Source organism: Macrotis lagotis, chromosome 1 (genome assembly GCF_037893015.1).
Source record: "Macrotis lagotis isolate mMagLag1 chromosome 1, bilby.v1.9.chrom.fasta, whole genome shotgun sequence".
NCBI classification, from domain to species: domain Eukaryota; kingdom Metazoa; phylum Chordata; class Mammalia; order Peramelemorphia; family Peramelidae; genus Macrotis; species Macrotis lagotis.
The window spans coordinates 692,070,755-692,095,877 of record NC_133658.1 but is presented as its reverse complement, the minus strand read 5'-3'; the positions used below and the strand labels follow the sequence as shown (position 1 = coordinate 692,095,877).

At 36.0% G+C, this 25,123-nt stretch overlaps 1 protein-coding gene across 4 annotated transcripts in view; it reads right to left on the bottom strand.

Annotated features, from left to right (window-relative positions):
* TLK1 (tousled like kinase 1) overlaps positions 1–25,123 on the bottom strand; it is a 164,526-nt gene that overhangs the window by 102,858 nt on the left and 36,545 nt on the right. For 2 of the 4 annotated variants that reach the window (XM_074215727.1, XM_074215728.1), the window contains one exon: positions 3,343–3,461. In XM_074215727.1, coding sequence (XP_074071828.1) covers positions 3,343–3,461 — 119 coding nt within the window. Of the gene's footprint in view, positions 1–3,342; positions 3,462–8,758; positions 13,381–25,123 lie in introns of those variants that run through there. The other 2 variants (XM_074215731.1, XM_074215729.1) reach the window with 2 other exon arrangements.

Here is a 25,123-nt window from a genome sequence, read left to right as displayed (position 1 = left end):
CTGCATGCCAGCAGCCACAACTCTTTTCAAAGAAGGTAAAGTGCAGGTTAATTAGTTTTATTTTTGGTCTATAATGTATCCTAATCATTACTACTGTATTTCAGATGCATTAGAGACAAAAAACTTAACTTAAAATTATAACTAATTATTTTAACATGAATATTTTTGGGGATGTGATACTGATCATCCAACTTTACATTATCTCCTATGGTAAAGTTCATTTTCCAATATGAACAAATCACATGATGAACAGTCTTCGGAAAAAATTAAATTCATAACTGAGATTCTACTGTATTAAGCTTCAATTCAGGTGGAAATCCAAGGGGAAAAGGGGAAACTGTAACAAAAGCAAAAGTCACAAATAAGCTACAAAACTAAAGCAAAAAAGTAACCAAGGACATGTGAGTATGTAATAAGGAGATGACTAGGGATGCACTACATAAGCAATTTCCAAGTGTGATGTAAGGACCAACTTTTGGGGGTGACTTGTGGTCATTCATAGACCAGGAGGGAAGACAGAGCGTCACACACAGAGATCCTTTGGGGGGGTCCCAAAAATACTTGAAAGCTCAGGAAGCACCCCAAGACCAGGCACAGGCTGGGGAAATGAGTAAACAGAGAAAAAAAGAGGAGCAGCACATTGAGAAATACATTGCCTATGATCCCAAGAAGGATCAAAATACTCAATCTGAAGATGAGAAAGTACAAACTCCTGAATCTAAAGACTGCAAGAAAAACAGAAACTGGGCTCAGGCTATGACAGAGCTCAAAAAAGATTTTGAAAATCAAAGTGAGGGATATAGAAGAAAAATTAGGGAAAAGAAATGAGAGAGATGCAAGAAAAACATGAAAAAAAAGAAGTCAGTAGCTTAGTCAACAAGATTCAAAAGAAGGCTAAAGAAAATAACATGTTAAAAACCAGCATAAGTCAAATGGATAAAATAGTTCAAAAAAGTTATTAAGGAGAATGCTTTAAAAAGCAGAACTGGCCAGATGGAAAAAGAGATAAGAAAGCTCTCTGAGAAAACAAATCCTTCAGATCTTGAATGGACGGAAAGAAAGCTGCTGACTTTACAAGAAGTCAAGACATGATACTTCAAAACAAAAAGAAGGAAAAATTAGAAAAAAATGTGAAACATCTCACTGAAAAAACAACTGATCTGGAAAACAGATTCAGGAAAGATAATTTAAAAATTATTGGGATACCTGAAAGTCATGATCAGGAAAATAGCCCTGCTATCATTTTTAAAGAATTCCTACAGGAAAATTTCCCAGATACCCTAGAAGCAGAGGGCAAAATAGAAATGGAGAGAACCCACCAATCTCCCCCAGAAAGAGATCCAAAAAACCCCCAACCCCCAGGAATGTTATACCCAAGTTCCAGAACTCCCAAGTCAAAGTGAAAATATTACAAGCAGCCAGAAGGACGCAATTCAAATATCATGGAGCTGCAGTCAGGATCACACAGGACTTAGCGGCAACTATATTAAGGGCTCATAAGGCTTGGAATACAATATACCAGAAGGCAAAAGGGCTCAGAATGCAACCAGGAATCAACTACCCAGCCAAACTGAACATCCTCTTCCAGGGAAAAAGATGGGCTTTCAATGAATCAGGGGAATTTCAAATGTTCCTGTTAAAATGGCCAAAACTGAACAGAAAGTTTGATCTTCAAATACAGGACTCAGGTGAAGCATAAAGAGTGGAGAAGAAGGGTAAAACATAAGGGACTTGATGATGATGAACTGCATGTATTCCTGCATAGAAAAATGATACTGATAATACTCATAAGAAACTTCTCATTTAATAGTAAAAAGAGCTTTTATAGATGAAGCACAGGAGAGAAATGAATTTGAAGATAATATTGTAAAAAATGGAGTCAATGGCTAAAAGGGAAATGCACTGGGAGTGAGAGAAAGGAGAGGTGGAATAGGCTAAGATATTTCATATAATAAGATTTTTTTACTACAATGAGCTATTGCAATGATATGTAAGGGGGGAAGGCAAGAGGGAACAAGGGAACCTTAGCTCTCATCAGAGGTGGCTTGGAGAGGAAATATCATATATATTCAATGGGGTATAGGCATCTGGATTAAAAAGGAGAGAAAGGGGACAGGGGGAAGGGGGGGATGTGAGTGATGGAGAAGAGGGTGCACCATGAGGGAGAGTGGTCAGATATAACACATTTTCTTTTTTACTTCTTGCAAGGGGCTGGGATTGGATGGCCTGTCCAGGACCACAGGGCCAGGTAGTTGCTGGGCCTTAGGGGTGGTATGTGGGCTTTGGACCTCTTGGCCCCAGGGCTTGTGATCAGTCTGCTGTGCCACTCAGCTACCCTAGCACCAGCACATTTAAAAAGGGGGACAGAGTCAAAGGACAGAGAAAATATAATGTATGGTAGTGGGGAAGTAGGAATAGAGGGAGTTGCGATTAGCAATGGAAATGGTGGGAAAATATGGAAGTAGCTTTTGTGATGGACTTAACATAAAGAATGTGATCCACCTGTGACAGAGCTGGTGATGATGGAACATAGACTGAAGCACATTTATAGTATCATTATTATTATTATTATTATTATTATTATTATTATTATTATTATTATTATTATTATTATTATCATCATTATTTTGGTTTTTGCAGGACAATGAGGTTAGGGTGACTTTCCCAGGGTCACACAGCTGGGTGATTGTTGGGTATCTGGGGCTGGATTTGGGCTTGGGTGCTCCTGACCCCAGGGCCAGTGCTCTGTCCACTATGCCACCTGGCTGCCCCTATTATTATTTAATTTTATTTTTTTCTCTTTCCTTTATCACTCATGAGGGTCTATATTTGGGGAGGAGGGGTATTATGTTTACACTTAAGAATATTTTAGTAATGGATAAAAAAAATCATTTGTGCAAAAATAAAAATGAATAATAAACAAAACAAAAATAAAGAGATCCTTTGCAAATTATATTTTAAATAATTTGATATAAATTAAAGTGTTTATTAAAACAATATTTACTTTAGGGGGCAGTTAGCACAGTGTACAGAACCGGCCCTGGACCTGAGTTCGAATCTGATCTCAGACACTTAATAATTACCTAGCTGTGTGACTTTTTTTTTTAGGTTTTTGCAAGGCAAATGGGGTTAAGTGGCTTGCCCGAGGCCACACAGCTATTTAATTATTAAGTGTCTGAGACCGGATTTGAACCCAAGTACTCCTGACTCCAAGGCTGGTGCTTTATCCACTATGCCACCTAGCCACCCCTAGCTGTGTGACCTTTAGGCAAGTAGCTTAACCCCACTGCCTTGAAAAAAAAAAAATACAAAAAAAATACAAAAAAACCCCTCAATACTTACTTTAGCTCCAACACTGCAACTTCCAGTGCTCCCAGTGCTTCCACTTACAACTCCTGTAAAACGAGCTTCTAGTAACTCTTGCCTTCTTGGATCTAAGCTGTGAAGCTCATCCATTGCACCTACAAAAAAGACATCCAGTTAGTTGTGATTTGCTATTGATTAAATGAATGATTCAAATTAATGAAATACGTAACAATGACATTATCCAATACCAATCATCAGAAAAGGTTATCTTTTCCTTCTAATACATGCTACTTTTCTAAATTACTGCAGCACTTGTTTTTGCAAGGCAAATGGCATTTAGGGTCTTGTCCAAGGCCACACAGCTTAGGTAATTATTAAGTGTCTGAGGCCAGACTTGAACTCAGGTACTCCTGACTGCGGCTGGATGCTCTATCCACTGTCCGACCTAACTGCCCCTACTGCAGCACTTTTAACTGTCACTTTTTGGGTGTTTAATCACATACTGCCCTTCCATCATGTAACTATTTCAATTATGTGAATCTGTTTTCACTTTCACTTTGTAAAAAAGCCATTTCCCTGCCTAACAAAGAATTCTACACAAAGGAACTCAAATATTAGAATAAAAGAGAGGTTTCCTATTGAAGAACCAAGGATGCTCCAAAAGTCATTCTACTGTCATTTAAGAACTGAGTTATACAATTTTAATATCATACAAGATGTAGAAATAAAAAAACAAAAAAGTGGGGAACATAAACAAAATATTCATGAGCAGACCTAACCCACAACAAATTCTTCCAGTCCATCTTCAAATGAACCCTTGCTATTAACTTGGCAATTATCTTATTTCTATTCTTTTACAAACAGGTACAGAAACCACTTTATTCTCACTTTAATTTCCTATCAACTCCCCACTTTATCTTTATCCTCAATGTCTTTTACATATATATGCATATATATATCAGATATTTAATAAATGCTTGTGGGATTGATCAGCTAATTTACAGAATCTTCTTGATTTTTCCAGCACTTCATTCCACCCATAACCACTCAATTTACTCTTATCTCCTACTTCAGTAAGAGATTATTCTTGTTGACTTCCTGTATCTTCCCTAATTGTCCATGAGTACTATCTTCATGTTCATTCTCTTAAATCTCTGAACAACTGCTTCACTTCTATCCTTGATCTCATGCTTTACTCCTGAGGATTTTTTCCTATACTTGCAGTGTCCCTGTTGGTCATATTTGTTGCTCCTCCAGCTCTGACACTGAGAGATCTTTCAACTTTTAAAAGGTCTTAAATTTGGCCCCATTGCTCCAACTAGCTCCTATTTTATCTGCTAATTTCCTTCTATTATCAAATTTGAAGATAGTACTATTTGTCATCAGATAGGACTCTGGAGAATTCCCTCTTTCCCTTATGTCTATCTTACAACTTCTCAAAATAATTCTCATTTTAATTCATATTCCCACCAAGGCAACCATTCTATATAAAAAAAACTAACATTGATAGATAGATAGATATATATATATAGCTTTACAAATATTATTTTATTTGATCTATAACAACACATTAGTTGTAGGTTTCATATTTGTGAATTCATCTACTTGCTAAAATTTATTTGTAAATCCCAAATTAATACTTGCAGAGTTCTCATATGAAAGCTCAATCTCAGAGCAATAAGAAATTTGAATCACCCAGTGTACATATTACCAGCTAAGGTCTGTAAGTTATGCTCTTTGCCTTGTTTATGCTCTCATTATGTAAAAAAAGTTTCCTTTCCACATCTATTTAGTGTAATAGTTTGTGCATTTTTATACTATTTTTTAGTATAAATTTTTATTTTAAATATCCATCAAGGCATAGTGCTTAAGTGTTACTAGTGTTCCTAAGGGTAAGAAGGCTGTGATGTACCTTACAGAGAAAATACATTAGATCAGCTTCATTTGAGCCTGAGTTTACAGTGTGATTGGCTGTGAGTTTGATGTTAAGAAATCAACAATATGGTATATATCCAGAAAATGGATAGAGAATTGCTAATTTCTATGTGAGGCAAAGTAAATGTTGTGACAAGAAACTCAGAGGAACCTAACCCTGTATTTCTTCTAGAAACAGTGGTTTAGTATTTGCTAATTCAGCATTCAAGGTGACGTTATAGAACATAACCATGAATAATAAAAACTGACTGACATATTATCATCTTCATATTACTGATAAGGAAACTGAGACAACAGAGGATCACAAAGCTAGTATCAGAGTCTAGATTGAAACCTAGAAAACTAAATGGTTTTGGGAACTGCAAACAATGCTGGACGGATGGGGCGGCTAGGAGGCGGAGCGTAGAGCATTGGCCCAGGAGTCAGGAGTACCTGCAACTGAGAATCAACTACCCAGCAAGGCTGAATGTCCTCTTCCAGGGAAAAAGATGGACTTTCAATGAACCAGGGGAATTTCAAATGTTCCTGTTGGAATGGCCAGAGCTGAACAGAAGGTTTGGTCTTCAAATACAGGACTCAGGTGAAGCAGAGTGGAGAAGAAGGGGAAAATATGAGGGACTTAATGATGAACTGCATATATGCCTGTATAGAAAATGATACCGATAATATATGAACCTTCGCAATTAACAGAGCAGGTAAAAGGAGCTTTTGTAGATGAAGCACAGGAGAAAACTGAATTTGAAGATATATTGTGGTGTAAAAATGGAGTCAATAGGTAAAAGGGAAATGTAATGGGAGAAAGAAAAAGGAGAGGAGGAATAGGCTAAGATTTTTCTTTATTACAATGAGCTATTGCAATGATATGGAAGGGGGGAAGGCAGGGGGGAATGAGGGAATCTTCACTCTCATCAGAGGTGGCTAGGAGAGGAAACAGCATATATACTCAATGGAGTATAGGTAACTGGAGTAAGGAAAAGAGGACAAGGGGAAGGGGGGGATGTGAGTGATGGAGGAGAGGGTACACCATGGGGGGAGAGTGGTCAGATATAACACATTTTCTTTTTTACTTCTTTCAAGGGGCTGGGATTGGATGGCCTGTCCGGGACCATAGGGCCAGGTATGCTGGGCCTAAGGGGTGGTATGGGGGCTCAGGGCCTCTTGGCCCCAGGGATCTGTCTGCTGCGACACTCTGACTACCCTACAGCAGAGTCAGAGTGAAAGGAGAGAGAAAATATAGTACATGGTAGTGGAGAAATACCAAAGAAAGGAATTGTGATCAGCAATGGCAATGGTGGAAAAATATGGAAGTAACTTTTGTGATGGATTTATCATAAAGAATGTGATCCACCCGCGACAGAGTTGTTGGTGTTGGAACACAGACTGAAGCACATTTTTTATTATTATTATTTGGGGGGGTGCAGGGCAAATGGGGCTGGGTGGCCTGCCTGGGGCCGCATAGCAGGGTGACCATTGGGTGTCTGGGGCCGGATTTGGACCCGGGTGCTCTGTGCTCAAGGGCCATTGCTCTGTCTGCCACCCAACCACCCCTACTATTATTACTATTTTATTTTATTTTGGGTCTTTTTTATTTTTTTTTGGTTTTTGCAGGGCAGTGGGGTTGGGGTGGCTTGCATGTCACACAGCTGGGTGATTGCTGGGTGTATGGGGCCGGATATGGACTCAGGTGCTCCTGGCTCCAAGACTGGTGCTCCGTCCACTGCACCACCTGGCCATACCTACAATTATTACTACTATTTTTTTTAATTTTAATTTTTTTCTCTCCCCTTTATTTTATCGCTCAAGCAAGTCTATTTTTTTTTGGGAGAGGGGGTATTTTGTTTACTCTTAAACAAGAATATTTCATCAATGTATAAAAAACATTATTTGTACAAAATAAGAATAAATATTAAACTAAAAAGGAAAAATAAAAAATATTAAAAAAAGAACCCAGCTCAAATGGGATCTCAGCTTCTAATATCCTTCTCTCTCTCTCTCTCTCCCTCCCTCGCTCCCTTGGTATAAGAAACTTTTGCATGGGTCTTGGAGCTAGGAAATTCACTTTGCTCTGCACTCCCGTGACCACAATTAAAGATGCTTCATTCCACAAAAATATAAAAAAAATAAAAAATAAAAAAATAAAAATAGGGGTAGCTAGGTGGCATAGTAGATAAAGCACCGGCCCTGGAGTCAGGAGTACCTGGGTTCAAATCCGGTCTCAGACTCTTAATAATTACCTAGCTGTGTGACCTTGGGCAAGCTACTTAACTCCATTTGCCTTGCAAAAACCTAAAAAATAAAAAATGAATAAAAAATAAATAAAATTAAGGCATTAACTGACTTACCTCTAAATATATAACTAGTATCTATCAGAGACGAAGCTAAAACTCAGAACTTTCCTTCTCCAGGGCCAGGGTTCTATACCTTCCTATCTTCTCCAGCAAAATGTACTTCAATTATCTTCTTTCTGCCTAATCTTCAATCTCTCCATATCTACTGGATCCTTTCTGGCTGCCTAAAAATATTACTTCTCATCCTTTAGAAACAAAAGAAAAAAACCTTTACTAAATTTTAATTCCCTTAAGCCATCGTCCTTCCCCAGGTATTCTATACACCTTGTTTCCACTTCCTATCCTCTTATTCCTCAATCTTTGCCATTCAACTGAAAATAATTTTTCCAAAAGTACAAATGATCTTTTTCTCACAATGATTCATATGCAACTAAAACTCAACATGTCCACAACAGAACTTATCTTTTCCTTCAAAGTTACCTTTTCCAAACTTTCCTATTCTTGTCAGAGGCATCAATCACCTTCCTTCTAATTATCCAAGTTCAAAACATCAGTTTCATCATTGACTCACCCACTCTCCACTTATCCAATCAGCTGACAGATTTTATCAATTCTTTCAGAACATGTCTCTTTTAATAAGTTCCCTTTTCTCTAAATAAACAGTTTTCTTCACTTCTATTCACCTATTAGAATAGCCTCCTATCTGTCTCATTGGAAAGTCTGCTGATCCCATTATAATCAATCTTTCACTCTGCCATCAAAGTGATTCTCCTAAAATACACATATGATTAAGGCACACCCTACTCCAAAAAAGTCCAGTGGTTCCATATTACCTCTAAAGTTCCAATATCTTCAAAGTTCTCTCTATAACATTCAAATTTCTTCACACAGCTCTTCTTTTAGAATCTTTGCAAATTAGCTCTTTCATCTGTCTATTCCCTCTAAATCTGTACAGTTCAGCCATTCTGGTTTATTTATGTGTCTCAGTTAAAACACTATGACTTGGCACTGCCTATCCTCCATGTTAGGAACTCTTCCTCCCCACTTATCCAAAATGCCTGACTTTCTTCAATACTCAATTGCTGCCTTTAGCAGGAGGCTTTTCCTGGTCCCAGTTGCTAATATCTTCCACTCAAAGGATATCTCAAAAGAAGTTGAGTCATTAAGTCACAATAAAGTTTCAATTAAATAAAAATTTATTAAGCATTTACCATATGCAAGCCACTTACTAGCTATGTGACTCTGGGCAAGTCACTTAATCCTATTTGCCTCAGTTTCCTCATCTGTCAAATGAGCTGGAGAAGAAAATAGAAAGCCACTTCAGTATCTTTGCCAAGGAAACTCTTAATAGGGTCATAAAGAGTTGAACATAGCTGAAATGAATCAACAAAACAACATGCAAAGCTAGGAAACAAGGAAAAACTGGTGAATAAAAGGGAGTTTGTTTTACAACAGGACAGGCAGTGTTTATAACCAGAGTAAATAAGTTGAATAAGGATGAGAATATGGCAGTGAAACTGAGTGTGTACCTAAAATGGCAATTGTATTTATTGTTTCAAAAATCTTCCCTCTAATAACCCCCTAATAGTAACTATCAAAGGTTTCAAAGGCTCAGTTCAAGTAATATTTTCTCCACAAGGGCTTCCCTAAACTACTTTCCCTAATCACTTCCTCTTCTCTAAGATCCAATAGCATTTAGACTCAGTTTCACATTTCGGTAATCCCTTCCACCAAACAGAGGTTAGGAGTACAGTGCTGCCTTCTTCCCCACATAGGGAAAATCTGCCTAAATTTTTTTGACCCTCCCTTCATACCCAAGAAGAAGTCTGAATCTTTCTTTTACTGTACCCTGTTGAAAAATTGTAAAATGGTATTAAAAGAAAAAAGGATATTGACATTAAACAATATAATTTATATATTTCTGAGTTTTTAAACTTCATTGTCATCTGCTGGCCCTTCATATGTGTTGTCTGCAACTTCTGCGAAACTCACAAAAAAAATTCCCATTTAATTTCTCATGCCAACCTGTGATATACTTACTAAAAACTGAGATAGGGCAAGTCAAAATGTAGAAGGCATAATTGCAATGATGTTTCATCTATTTTTTTTTGCTTGATGTTATTTCACATCTGTTAACACTGTCCCAATTTAGGTTCTATATAGTGCATGTTAAAGCAATAAAGTGCATATAAAGGCAATGGTAGCAGAACAGATTTTTTTTGCTATTAAAGCTTCTCAAGACTATAGCAAAGAATTCACCTAATTAATGTATCAGTGAATAGATGCAGAGTTTGTCAAATATATAAAGAATAATTGAATACACTGTAATAAGATAAAGTCAAAGTCAAAATGGGTCCAGGATTTAGACATAAATGGTGATATCATTAGCCAATTAGTTTTTTGTTTGTTATTTGTCCTTCATTCTTGAAGAAGAGCATGATATCAGGGAGGCTGATGCCATGACATGCACATGAATTAGATTTGAGTGAGAGGGGGCTGTGCAAAGTCACCAGTCTCACTTTCTCCTCCAGAGCCTTCTGGGTTCAGTGGCCAGACATGGATCAAGATGACTGGGTGCAAGGCAATAAAGGATAAAGACATGCCCAAGGTCATAGAACCAGTAAGTGTCAAGTGTCTGAGGCTAAATTTGAACCCAGGTCCTCTTGACTCCAGGGCTGGGGCTCCAGCTACTATGCCACCTAGCTCATGGGCAATTAGCCAATTAAAAGGAAAAAAAAGGGGGAATACTCTCATCTGTCGGATTTATGGAGGGGGAGGAATTTATAGGCAAAGAGATAGAGAATATAAATGCATAATTTTGACTACATTAAAACAACTCTGAGGTACCACCTCACACCCACCAGACTGACTAAGTGACAAAAAAGGTGATCAATGTTGGAGAGAATATGGGAAAAGTGGGATACTAATCCACTGTTTGTGGAGTTGTGAAACATTCTGGGGAGCCATTTGAAACTATGCCCAAAAGGCAATAAAATTGTGCTTTAATTCATCAATATCACTTCTAGGCCTGTATCCCAAAGAGATCATAAGACTTAGGAAAAGATCCACATATACAAAAAATATTTACAGTAGCTCCTTTTGTCGCCACAAAAAATTGGAAATTGAGAGGATGCCCATCAACTGGGGAATGACTGAACAAATTATGGTATATGAATGTGGTAGAACACTATTGTTCTATAAGAAATCATGAGGGATGGGACTTCAGAATAACCTGGAAAGACTTGCAAGAATTGCATAGTGAAGTGAACCGACCAGAAGAACATTGTACACACTAACAGGCAACATGGAGTGATGATGTTCAACCATGTTGGACTTGTTCATTTTAGCAGTACAAAAATCAAAGGCAATTTTAAAAAACTTGTGATGGAAAATATCATCCATATCCAGAAGGATCCGTGAAGTTTAAATGCAACCAAAGTTGCATTTATCTTCAATTTTTAAGTTTTCTTATGCATTATTTTTTCTCAATTATTTTTCTCCATTTTGATTTGACTCCTCTCACAAGACAACTAACATGGCTATATGTATGGCAATACATATATTGTCAACATATTGGATTGCTTTCATCATGTGGGGGGGGGAGAAAGGGAGGGAGAAAACTGTAAAACTCGAAACCTTGCAAAAAAAATTGATGAAAACTACTGCTCTGTGTAATTGGAAAAAAATAAACTATTTAATTAAAAAATATAGAAAATCACATACATTCCCCTAATCCAGGTTTTACCTTCCAAAACATTAGTCCTTCTTGTAACATCTGTCCAAAATTAGTTTCTAGATTAAAAACTTCCAATGATGAATGATCTTACTACTTTCCTTGACAGCACTAAGAATCAGAATGCCTTCCTTCTGTTTAATGGAAAAAAAATGTTTGTCCTTTAGGGCCAAACAATTCCTTTTTTATATTTCAAATATTTGAAGATAGTTATAATATCCCATTAGAGAATTTCTCACCACACCAACAGTCACATTTCTCATTATACCACTCGCCAATCCTTTTTCAAGATATCATCACTGACATGGTTTGTAGCAATACAACTTGGCCACATAATTAAAATGTTAATTACTTGAGTTAAGTATTGTTTTACTCTTTGTATGTGTATCCCCAACATCCAGCACAGGACTTAGCATGTAGTAGTAGTAGTAGTAGTAGTAGTAGTAGTAGTAGTCACTTAGCATTGGCTATTTTTAAAAGTGATGCTCTTCACTGGGTACAACATAACCTTAGTTACACAGGAAGTCTGTCTCTTCCCTTGGCTCTGGACAATACTGTAAAGTAGCCAAGTCTGAGACAGAGCCACATGGTGTAAAGGGTGGGTCTTGAAAACAGAAGACCTGGATTTGAGCCAAGGTTAAACCAATAAATACTATTTGTAAGCCAAAGATAAGTCAATTAACAACTCAGTGCCTCCAAATAACTATGGGCTATGAAGGAGCTCTTCTGGTGTATCTGGTTAAAGGAATTTCCATACAGACTAACTCCCCACAGGATGAAATAAGTTGCTTGCAAGTCACAAAACCCTTTTAGTCTTTTGAGGAATAATATCTCCCTGTTCACATGCTGCCTTGTCAAGTATTTGTGCTTAATTCGTGTAAAACATTTGTTCCTATTGAATTTTTTTCTATTCAGCACCCTGTTTCAGTCTGCAAAGATATCTTTGGGTTCTACTTTTTAATCACCAATGTATGAGTTCTCCTGCTTCACTTTGTATTACCTTACCTAGGTACTGCCACCTAAGCTTTCATTCAAGTAACTGATTAAAATGTGAATAGTCAGGTTAAGAATACTAACATGTAGCACTCCATTGGATTAATTCCTCTAGGATGACTCCAAATCATTTTTTGATTCCTTGATTCCTGAATGTATGTTATATTTACTATTTCTGTACAAGTTGTCCTTGTACAGAAGCTGCTTGCTGCCAAGTATTACTTTGTATTCCCATCAGCTAAGAGAGCAATACATTAAAAAAATTGCTTTTTTGAATTAAATTAATTTAATTATACTTAAATTTACTGAATTTATATCAAAGATGTATGGTCAAAACTCACCTCAAAAACTGCATAGCTTTAGAATTAAGAACCAGGGTCAATTCAAATATTTTCCCCTACTTTTAAACCTACTGGTTTAACTTACTCATGATTCCTAAAGAAACTGGAGGAAAAACAAACCACCTACCTAATATTCTTTCACTTTCAGAAAATTAAGAGCTCTTTATTGATAGGACACTTTATTAATACTATGCAAAGTCATGACTGGAAAAATAATAAAATTCATTTGCAAGAACAAAAGGTCAATAATATCAAAGAGACTAATGGGGGGGCAAAAGAAAGAAGTTTAGTTTATTACTTTAATAACATATTAAAGGTTATAAGGTAGTATTTCTTAAAACTCTGAGATACTACAGAAAGGATCAATGGAACAGAGTATACACAATTTACAGCAGCAAACAAGTATACAATCTAGTGTTTGATAAATGTAAAGGAAAGTTTTCAAAACAAGAATTTGTTGTTTGGTAAAAATTGTTGGGAAAACTGAAAAGTAATCTGGCAGAAATTTAGCAAAGACCAATATCTTACACCATTTTCCAAGAGAAAAATTCCTCTAACTCAAGCACTCTAATGTAAATTAAACAATTTGGTCTCCTTGTGTCATTGGTTGCAAAGACAAACTGGATTACCCATTGATAACAATGTTATTTTGCAACAGGAGAGAGAGCAAGAGAGAGAGAGAGAGAGAGAGAGAGAGAGAGAGAGAGAGAGAGAGAGAAAACGAGAACTTCCTACATAGCTTTTTTCTTGTAAGGCAAATAGGGTTAAGTGGCTTGCCCAAGGCCACACGGCTAGGTAATTATTAAGTGTCTGAGACTGGATAATTACCTAGCCGTGTGGCCTTGGGCAAGCCAGGCACTCCTGACTCCAAGGCCAGTGCCTTATCCACTGCGACACCTAGCAGTCCCCACATAGCTTTTAAAAGGTTTTTTAAAACTAAAAGAACAGGGGCAGCTAGGTGGCGCAGTGAATAGAGCACCGGCCTTGGAGTCAGGAGGACCTGGGTTCAAATTTGGCCTCAGACGCTTCATAATTACCTAGCCTGTGGCCTTGAGCAAGCCACTTAAACCCATTGCGCCTTGAAAAATCTATTTTAAAAAATCACCTAGCCCTAGAGTTTAACCTATATTTCTCCATCATGTCCCTAAACAGGTAGTTATCAAGTCTTTACTTCCAACTTCAAGACGGCCAATAATGAGAAAAACATGATTAAGCAGCATATTCCACTTCTAAACAGCTCTATTAGGAAGACTGTTTTTTTAAAATTTATTTTATTTGTTTAAGGTAATGGGATTGAGTGACTTACCCAAGGTCACACAGCTAGGCAATTATGAAGCGTCTGAGGTCAAATTTGAACTCAGGTCCTCCTGACTCCAGGCCGGTGTTCTATCCACTGTGCTACCTAGCTGCCCTGGAAGATTGTTTTTTTTTTATAATGAATAATAGTTCAAATTTCTATAGCTCCTAGGAATTAGAAAGCATTTTTCTATAAACTCATTATTATTATTATTGTTATTATTATTATTATTATTATTATTATTCCTGTACACAAGTAAACTGATAGACTCAAAGTCACACAACTAATAAAGTGAAGATGGAGGATTTTAACCCAGGTTTATTCAACGAAGAGTAGTCATCATAACGATTTATCTAACACCTTTAAAGACCTTCAGAGACAGAATCCATTTACTGTTTTGTGAGGTAGCCCACAGTTGTTATATTTTTAGAGAAGCTATTTCCCTCTTGGAAATTTTTATACATTACTGCTGGTTCTGCCCATTGGAGCCAAACAGAAAATGCTTAATCCCCTTTCTTGGAGGCAATCCTTCAAATTCTTGAATATAGATATCATATCCAGAGAAGGAAATCCCAAATGGTGAAGGACCTTGAAGTTATGCCACAACATAATAGCATCAGCGGAAGGGACTGGAGTTATTTAGCCTAGAGAAGAGCAGACACACTGGGAATGTAATGGTCATGTAACTAAGCCTCAGTTTCCTTGGCATGTAAAATGAAGGAACTGAACTTTAAGATGACACCTAAAGTCTATTTTAGATCTAAACCAAGGAGCCCATAAGTCTAATCCTAAAGAGTGAAATTGAATAGGACTGAACCAGGCTCTTTCACCTCCTTGGTCCTTTCCATGCATAAAAGAAGAGGAACAAAACAGACTAATGATTAAGCTACTTCTATCATCACCTTTAATATTATTGTGAAGTAGTCTAGAATAAAAGCACTTAACCTGGAGTCAAACTACTTATATGGTTGAAATAAAGCATTACTTATAAGCCCACTGGCTCTTATCACTATTACCATTACTTTAATCAAGATGCAAACCAAATACAGAAAAGGAGATGTCAAAATTAGCAAATACAATGGCTTAATAACTTACTATGTAATTAATATTGAATGGAGAAGACTGAATCCAAATTTTAAACTTTAAGAAATTTAAAGAGAGGCATGGCATAGTAAATGAAGGGTTGACCAAGGAGTCTAGAAAAAGTAGGTTCACTGACTCTTAGTATTACTAAATCTTTGGCAAACCCTAAATTTCATTAGCTAAATGTAAATGAACATCAAGTGGTATTCAGATCTAATTCTACACTGCCTTAATGTAACTCTACAAAAATACTCCTCAGCTTGACATTTTAATGCCCTTCACAATATCTCCTGTCTATCCTTTCAGATTTATTTCACATTGACCTCCTTTATGCATTTTATTTTCCAATCACTAGGCCTAAATGAGCATCCTCTTGATTCTGCTTTGGCACAGAATAACCCCCATTCCTAGAATCCTTGACCTCTCAGAATCACACAGCCTTCAAGGTTCTAAAAGAATCTTCTTGAAGTCCTCAGTTGGTGTACTTTTCATTCTAAATGTTCTTATATTTGTTGACTGGTATACTGTAATCCCATTAACTCACTAAAGGGAAGGACTACTTTTCCTTTTGTCTTTTTATTTCTAACACCTAGCACAGTACTAAATAGTTTAAAAAAATTGGCTGAATTTAAAGGAATAATGGTTTCTTTGACCTTTCCTCCTCCAGAATCCCTAGAAAAAGCCATCTCCCCCCCCCCCCCCCCCCCCCCCCCCCCCGCCTTCTCCCACCTCTCCCTCTCATTCACCTCTCGCCCTTCCTCCCTCTCCTCTCTCTATGGCTCTCTTGTGCTAACTCTTCTGCCTGGCATTCAAAGATCTCTAATTTTGCATCACCCCATCTTCTAAGCCTCATTTCATACCACTCTCCTCACATCATCTATGCTCTAGTCAAACCATTATGCAATTTTCTTCATTTCTCCTTTTCAAACAATCAAAATTTATGAAGCACCTACTATGTGCCTGGTACTGTTCAAAGGGTTGAGGACACAAAGAGGCAGACAGTCAGTCCCTGCTCTTCTGGACTTAAAATCTAACCTCTTGCCTATTATGTTGCATTCTGTTAATTATATCTCAAAAAAATAACTCTTACAAGGAAGTCTTTCCTGTACCCTGAGACACTATCACAAAGCCCTTAGTTCTGCCTTTCTTGAGTACTTAAATATTTCTAAGTCCTGTTTAGATAGTAAAAGCCATACAAGTCGTAACCAAAACTTCTCTTTCCCCTAGAATCTTGTATTGCATATTATTTTGAATGAAACTTCAGATGAGGAAAAAAAATTCCCTTTATTAGTGAAGACAAGCAACAGTTCTGCAAAGCAACTTATGGTCTTATAAAAGACACTTGGAGACATTGAGAGAGAACAGTTAACTGGATCTAGGGTGTTGCAAGCTGTGCTCCCAGTTCTTCCTTACTTTGAGGCCTGCTTCCAAACCAGGATGGCCTCCCTGTCACTCATGCTATATTTAGTAGGTGGTTAATTTTTGTTGAATTATATTCACTGTGAGAAATTTAGCTGAATTAGGGACAAATCAATCAATTTTTAAAAGGAAATATTGTCACTACCTTTGAATAAACTCAGTATCAAGAATTAGTCTAACAAAGTACTGACAAAGGCAGAGTAGCCTCATTATGGAAAATTAATTACTGATTTGTAATTAGCATACCAAGTATAAGTCAATAGGTGTTTTTCGAGTATTGGAGAATACTTAAAAATCAATTAGTTCTTTAGTTTTAGAACTTTTAAAAAATTTATAGTATTCTATGCATTAACTTAGTTGCTACAAAAGGATAATTTCAATTCAGTCCTAGTTCAAACATATTCTTAATTAGTAGAGTCCAAATTAATTATGCTTGATTATGATTTTTCCATTAAAGTTATATTTATAACTCAACTTTCCTAGAAGAAAAGAATAAGCTATCAAGTAAGCCAAGTCTTTACAAGACAGTTTTAAGGAATATGTGAACTTTTACTATCATCTACCTAAGAAGTGCCAAAATGCCCTTACTGAGAATCTTCTACACTGTAATAAAAGCAAAGAACCATGCAAATATTCCTTCAAGGCAAGACTTTGATACCGCTGAAACAACCAATTCATTTTGAATGCTAACCAATACATGTAAAAAGTCAATAAAGAAAATGTTAACTTTGTCTGTATTCCTTTAGAATCTAAAATAACATTGTAATCCAGAAATAAGAGATTTGAGAAGACTAAACAGGAATCAGCTACATGAAACTTGTGAGGCTAGGTCTCAGGCTCACTTGTTTATATCATCCAGGTTAGTGAGTGGAGCATGAAAATATTCTCCATAATAAGAAATGGATAAACCTAAAACTGTCAAATAAGATCAATCTTAAAGCATTACATAAATGTGAATTATCTTTATTGTCATAAAAACCTATGTACCAAAAATAAACTTTCATTTTCTATCCCATATACAGCATCTATCTTTAAATGCTTGCATGAAATATAATTGAGATTATTTTGGACTAAACCATACTTCTACAGTTCCAAGATGAGGTATAGTCATCTTTACTTTCCAATATGTAATAGGAAGCATGTTGCCTTGGTGTGTGTTCTTTAGATATGATGGTATTTAAATATGGCACATCCACACAGTGCCAAGCCCATAGCTGGTGCTTAAATATTTGATTTATAATTCCATCCAAATATATCATATTTTACCAGACATGAGAAGAATATTTCTAATCAAACCCAGCTGTACATTAGAGTAGGACAAATGAAGTCAAGAGAGTAATTCATCAGCAACTTTCTAACCTCCACCACATTTATAATAATACCTTATGGTTTGCAAAGCACTCTACAAGTTATCTCATTTAACACTCACAACTACTGAGTTAGGTATTATTATTAACCCATTTTATCGATTAAGAAATCAAGGCTGAACGAGAGTTAGTCACTTGCCTTGGGTCACAAAACTATTAAGTGACTTAGGCAGTCTGAACTCAGATCTTCCTATCTCCAAGTTAAATTCTCTATTCTCCATGCCACCTAGATGTCCATATATTATTCATTTCCTTAAAAAAAGAAAACTTAAAAAAAAGGAAAAATGAAGAAAAGTGGTTGCAAAATCCAAAAATTACGTTAGAATAAACCCTGAAACATAATAACAATATCTTAATGACTTTAGAGTTTTTAGGTTTACACTAAAAATATATATTTCATTGAAGAGTCCCCCAAACAGTATAACCAGTATCATTCATATTATTTTACAGGAAAAAAAACTGAGGCTCAAGGAAGTAATTAGCCTCTGAATATCCAACTGGTTAAGTGTTCTCAAATGAAGGATATTCTCATCTATATTAGCTATCAAAACTACTCTTTCTTTTTGTTCCATTAAGTTTCTGCAACAAGACTTATTTCCTTCTATACGTAATTCAAAAACACCCTCTGTGCAGTCTGTGATCTACTTCAGTTCTAAAAGAAGATGAGGGTGATGGAAGAACCAACATTACACAATTCACCACAACCTAGAGAGCCCAGCTAGAACCCTTCTTTTAAGGCACTAACTAGGCCTTCCCACCAGAAACATGTATTCTCACATTCCTAGTAGCAAATAAACCCCGCCTCAAAAAAAAATTAAATTGCAATATAAAGATATCCCACAGCACACAAGCACCCAAGCAATTTTCAATTATTGCAAAAAGAAATCTGTCTATGACCTTTTATACAACTGTGATCACAAGCATGTAACTATATATCACTATATATAACTATAACTTCAAAGCAAAGCTGTCTCCTTGCTCCCATGCTTTTTTAGCATGTTTTCAGACATGTTATCAAATGCCTTCAATAAGCATGAACACTACCTCAGGGTCAGTCACTGCCCTGATGGCAAGTTTTTGAAAAGGCTACAAGTCAAGGCCATAGTGGAGGGAGTGTTGGTGCATGTTCTTCTGTTTGCAGATGGTTGTGCATTCAATGCAGCCTCTGAAGCTGAGATGCAACAAAGTATGGATCAATTCTCCACTTCTTGTGCTAATTTTAGCCTAACAGTTAACACCAAGAACACACAGGTGCTCCATCAGCCAGCACCACACCATTGATACAGCAAATGGAGAAGTTCTGAGTACTGTAAACAAGTTCACTTGCCTTGGCAGTGTCCTTTCCAAGGAGATATACACATTGACAATGAGGTTGACACTCGAATTGCCAGAGCTAGATCACTATTTGGAAGGCTCCGAAAGAAAGTGTGGGAGAGAAGAAGTATTAAGACTCACTACTAGATTGAAGGTCTGTCTACAGAGTCATTGTGCTGACCTCATTGCTATATGCCTGTGAAGCTGGACAGTCTACCAGCACCATGCCAGGAAACTGAATCAGTTTCATTTAAATTGTCTTAATCACCTGGCAGGAGAAGATACCAGGCTCTGAAGTCCTTTCTCGAGCTAAACTGCCTAGCATCCCAACATTACTACAGAGAATGCAACTACAATGAGCTGTACACATTATTAGTATGCCAGACATAGACTTGCCAAAAAATCCATTTTACAAAGAACTCACACAGGGAAGCACTCACGGGGGGGGGGGGGGGGGGGGGGGGGGGTCAGAAGAAGTGATACTGGGACACCTTGAAGATCTCATTGAAGAACTTTAGAATTGATTGCATAGGGGCGGCTAGGTGGTGCAGTGGATAAAGCACCGGCCCTGGAGTCAGGAGTACCTGGGTTCAAATCTGGTCTCAGACACTTAATAATTACCTAGCTGTGTGGCCTTGGGCAAGTCACCTAACCCCATTTGCCTTGCAAAAACCTAAAAAAAAAAAAATTGATTGTATAGCATGGGACACACTGGCACAGGACCACCCAGCATTGCGTGCCCTCATCAGAGAGGGTGCTGCACTCCAAGAGGGAGGTAGAATTGAAGAAGTTCAAAGGAGGCATGACATACATAAGTTTAGAGGACCCACTCTAAGTGTTCCCATGGATTATTTGTGCCCAACCTATGGTAAAGCATTCCAAGTTCGATCAGCCACAGTCAGACACATTGTAATTTGTCTGAAATATAGTGATGTCACTTTGGTCTTCTTCAATAATGAAGGAGAAGAACCATTGTTCAGTATACCCAAATGACTACTTGGATAAAGAATAGAAGGAAAATATTAAAAGAAAAGAGATGCTTATCAAATTTTTTTTTAAAAAGGAAAAAGTCATTTACGAAAACAAACCACTCCCACATTTGAACAATAAAAATTTCCATAAATGGCATCAGTAGGTTTATTTTTATAGAGTAAAAATTACATAGCATAGATGAAAATAATAAACACTAAAGAGTGCCAAAGGAAAACTGTTTTCTGAAATGAAGTTTCCCCCCCTAATAATACGCAGAACTGAAGACATTTATTTTCTTTTCCCTATTTCTATACCCCCAAAATTAATATTTTAGGAATGGCTAATCATTTTAAAATCAAATTATGTACCAATCAATTTAATACAGTCAGATCATACTTCCTATTTCCCAATTGATTATTCATTGTTAAGTCTAAAGTCCCTATGTTTAGATCCCCCCATGCCCATGTAATATAGAACTAATGTAATAATTTGGAGATAAGTATTTATGAGGAACATTCTAATCCTTAAAGAAAAAACTACATAAATGTTACATTTTAAAGAAATTTTCTATTTAGCAACAATTATTGTCTTAAATTCCTTTCTCTCTTTTTCCAAAATTCCTCTTACTTCTGTTCTTCTGTTACCACTCTGGGATATTTGCAAGAAAATATTATGTTTGCTACTTTAAAAAACATCTCTTCTTTGTGTGTGTGTGTGTGTGTGTGTGTGTGTGTGTGTGTGTGTCCAAAGTGGTTCAAAAAAAAATCTATGAGTTCAATTAAACTATATAAGCTCCCTGGGAAGACAAAGGCCCAGGATGAAAGAGAAAGCTTGACTAGCAGCCCTAAATGCTTTCTCCTAGTATAGGAAGCTCATTAAGGGTAGTACTTTCTATTTGTCTGGAAGATTTTATCATGGATTGTAAGGCAGGAAAAAAGAGCATCTAAGCTTTACTTTCTCTAGTTTGATTTTCTCATTGGAAATCTTGTTTGGTGCAATATCATTACTATAAATGGGGCTAAGGAATGAATCTAAGGTTGGAGAATTGACTTGACAAAGAGTAATCAATGGGGAATTAGGAAGTATGATTCAGTGATCATATTCAAAGAGTTCTCTAAAGAGTTCAGACTTTCAATAACTAGTCATAAGTTACATATACAAGCAAAGGGGATGGGGAAACTCTAATGTAATGAATGTAAAAATAATGCAACTCTTAAGAGATCTAGATTTTTTTAAAAGCTCTAAAAATAAATTAAATAAAGCTGGAACTGTCACAAGACTCATCAACTTCAATCATATATTGATAAATAAAGAAATGACAAATAAATAAATTGGAGTCAGAAGACCTGGGAACAAATGGCAGCTCTAGGTTTCAAACCTGTTTTAGGTATGGCTTAACTTCAAAGACTTCCTCATCAATAAAATGAATAAATGAGATATTACTTCTAAGGTTATGTCAACTCTAAATATATGATCCCATGTGGTCTAGAATATTGTTTATGTAAGCCAACTTCTATCCTTCACCAACCCTCATCAAGCTTCCAGATTTTCATAAGATTTTTGAACTGATGAAAAAGTTTTTATCATTGATATTGCCCACTTTTTGGTTACTGATGCCCCTGTCCTCCAACAATTTTGATATAGGCAAATATGTTGGGTATGTTGAGGCACATACTAATGTTGGTGAAAAATATATTTTTTGCATTCAATTTTAAAAGTCTATATTTAAGTATAGGTGCTTATTTTTTTGTTTTTGTTTTTTGCAAGGCAAATGGGGTTAAGTGACTTCCTGAAAGTCACACAGCTAGGTAATTATTAAGTGTCTGAGGCCGAATTTGAACTCAGGTCCTCCGGACTCCAGGGCTGGTGTTCTATTCATTGTGCCACCTAGCCATCCATGCCTTAGTGCTTATCTTTAAATTAAATTTAGTTAAATTTTACTTTATTTAGTTCATGTGATGAGTAAAAATGTCTTTATATAATAACTGCAAATTCAATAAATGTTCTGTTTCTAAAAAAAAAAGAAAAAGAATATTCCATGGGTACATAACCTAATAAAATATACTTTGCACATTTGTGGTCTCTGGCTATCTTCACTTCTTTCAGATACCTCGAAAATCTTTAAAACTCTTTCTCCCTGTTTTGATCCAATGCTTATTCCATCTTTTTCTTCAGGATCACTTCCAGTGTTTTTTTTTATTTTTTTAAATGTTACATTAAAGTCCAAATTTAGCAATTCAAATGTTTGTAAGAGTATATAAATCTTTATGGTTTTTTTCCCATCTATTTACTGACCTAATTACATTTTTACATTCCTTTGGAATGTCTTTGCTTAACCACTTGTTAAGCTAAGTTCTCTTTAAATTTGTTTCCCCCCCTAATAATTTTTACTAGACTGAGGTGAAATTGCTCAATTCAAATTAATCTAATAACATTGACTATGAAGTCATCTGATTTGTTAGAACAAATTGGCTCACCTCAAAAAAGTACATGTCAAAATCAACACAAAAAATTGAAAAATATAAAAATTAAATAACTGATTATTCTCTGATCATTAATTTCAAAAAGCATAAAACATGTAAAGAGATGTTTGGCAAGCATCTGCCACAGCCATGGAGGGTATCCAATGCAGAATCTAAATCAAAAAAGGATTTATGATAGTGAAAACAACTTTATGTTCTTGTTAAAATGACAATCATGCAAATGTTCCATAACTCTGTAGAATCTCCCATGGGAAATCTATAATCATGCAAAAGAGTTCAGTCTAATTATTCAGAGGGAAAAGTAAATGAATAAAGAATATCTATTATGGGGATTATGATATGCAGATAAGTAGACTATCTATAGAGCATATCCTTCAAAATATATTCTTAGATAGATACTGTAAATGGATAAAGAGCTGAGCCCAGAATTGAAAAGGAAAAGAAAGCATAAACTGCCTTTGATAAATTGTATGGTTTTTGTTGATTTAAAAAAAATAACTCCCAAGTTTCTCCCTGAAATAAATGCCCATCTTTTTGAACAGCAATGTACTTCCAGTGAGATAATATGGTTTTGAGTCAGTCTCCAAAGAAGTTAAATCAAGTAAAGTACAAGGGCAATGAAGAGACACATGCTGAGAGTAAGGAGATTGCTACTTGTTACAAATGTGGGAATTACAGAAGAGAAGCTGAACAAAGAATGTCAACTATATTCCTAGACTGTTAGGTGGTACCAGAATCAGACTTAAAGTCAGGAAGACTAAAGTTCTTATTCAGATTCTATACTTAGTGATATGACTACAAGTAAATCAGCCTCACTTTCTTCCTATACAACAAAAGGGGATTATAATAATTCTTGGCTCAAAGGATTATAGTGAAGATCAGTAGAAATAATGCATTAAGTGTTTTCCAAGTGTTAAGGAATTCTATACTAGGCACTATTATTATTTTCCAGTAAAATAGGAATGTTAAATAAAAGATTTTCTTATTCAAAAAGAAGAATTATGATGGTCCAGATTATACTAGATCCTAGAAGCTAGAACAGTCATCACCAAGGATTGGAAGCATGAAAATTTGGATAAATCTTGTTCATCTGTAATGTCAAAGCAAGCTCTTCGTTTACTTAAAGTAAAATCATATTCAATATTTAGTTCAGATTGCTTTCTCATAGCAAAGATCCTATTTAAACTGCTCTAAACAAGATATACACTCCAATTCAAAGTCCTATTCTCAATTTAATACAATTCTCAGCAAAACAACTAGCTTTATAGAAAGAGTCACAAATCATTATTTTGCCACTATATTTTTTAAAGACTAAAATGACTTAAGTAAAATTCTATCCATCAAAAATCCAGGGGCAGCTAGGTGGCGTAGTGGATAGCTCAACAGCCCTGGAGTCAGGAGTACCTGAGTTCAAATCTGGCCTCAAACACTTAATAATTACCTTGGGCAAGCCATTTAACCCCATTTGACTTGCAAAAAACTAAAAAACTAAAACTAAAAATAATAATAAATCCAATGGTCCTAAATAGGCATACAGTTGATAGGAAGAAAAATATAGACAATATGGAGAAATAATTACTATAGCTTCATTCATATAGAAACTATCCTAAACAATATGCTAGATTATATTATAATACAAATTACCCTGAGTCACTTAAACAGGAAAAATTCACACCAATATACTCCATATTTCAAGAAACTCCTTTTGCTAGGAGATACAAGTCTGATGGACCAGACTTTTTTTCTTGGGATTTAAGATCTGATTTTATGCATTACTTCTATCAATATCTATCTAATGATTAATGGAAATCATTTTAAAATTACCAATGAGGTGAACTGCAACTGCAAGTATAAGTTGAAGGTTACTGCTGAATATTAATTAGGCAAAATGCATCAATTATCTAACTGTAAAGGAAAAATAAAGAAATGAATGCAAATTTGTTCCTGGGGTAATCAAAACTGAAATGGTTTTTCTCTCCCAGATTTCTTATGGATAACATAATATACTTTCAGATATATGCAAACTAAAAGGAAATCTCAAAAAAAAGCTAGCTATGTGACTACAGGAAGTCATTTAACTTACCTTTAGCTTGCTAATCTATCAAATTATTACACTAGACTGGGGATAGATAGGGGGATTCTAGATGATCTCTAAAAGTTCCTTTCAATGATAAACATGATCCTAGACAACTTCTCGATCAATGGACTGACTTTGAGGTCAAGAGATATATTACATATTAAGCAATTACTCAATAGGCATATATTAAGTCCTATAATTTGACAGGCCCGGCATTAGGGGATAGGAATGCAAAGACAAAAATTTAAAACCCATAAGCAATTAATGAGCTTACATTCTAAACTATTTCAACAGGAATAGAAATAGACATTCTTAACCCACACTACATTTCTGCAGCTCATTTAATTAATAAGTCTTTCTCTTTTTTTAAGTTCTTATCCCACCTTTTTTTCTTTTTTTTAGTTTTTGCAAGACAATGGGGTTAAGTGGCTTGCCCAAGGCCACACAGCTAGGTAATTATCATGTGTCTGAGGCCACATCTGAACTCAGGTACTCCTGACTCCAGGGGCCTGTGC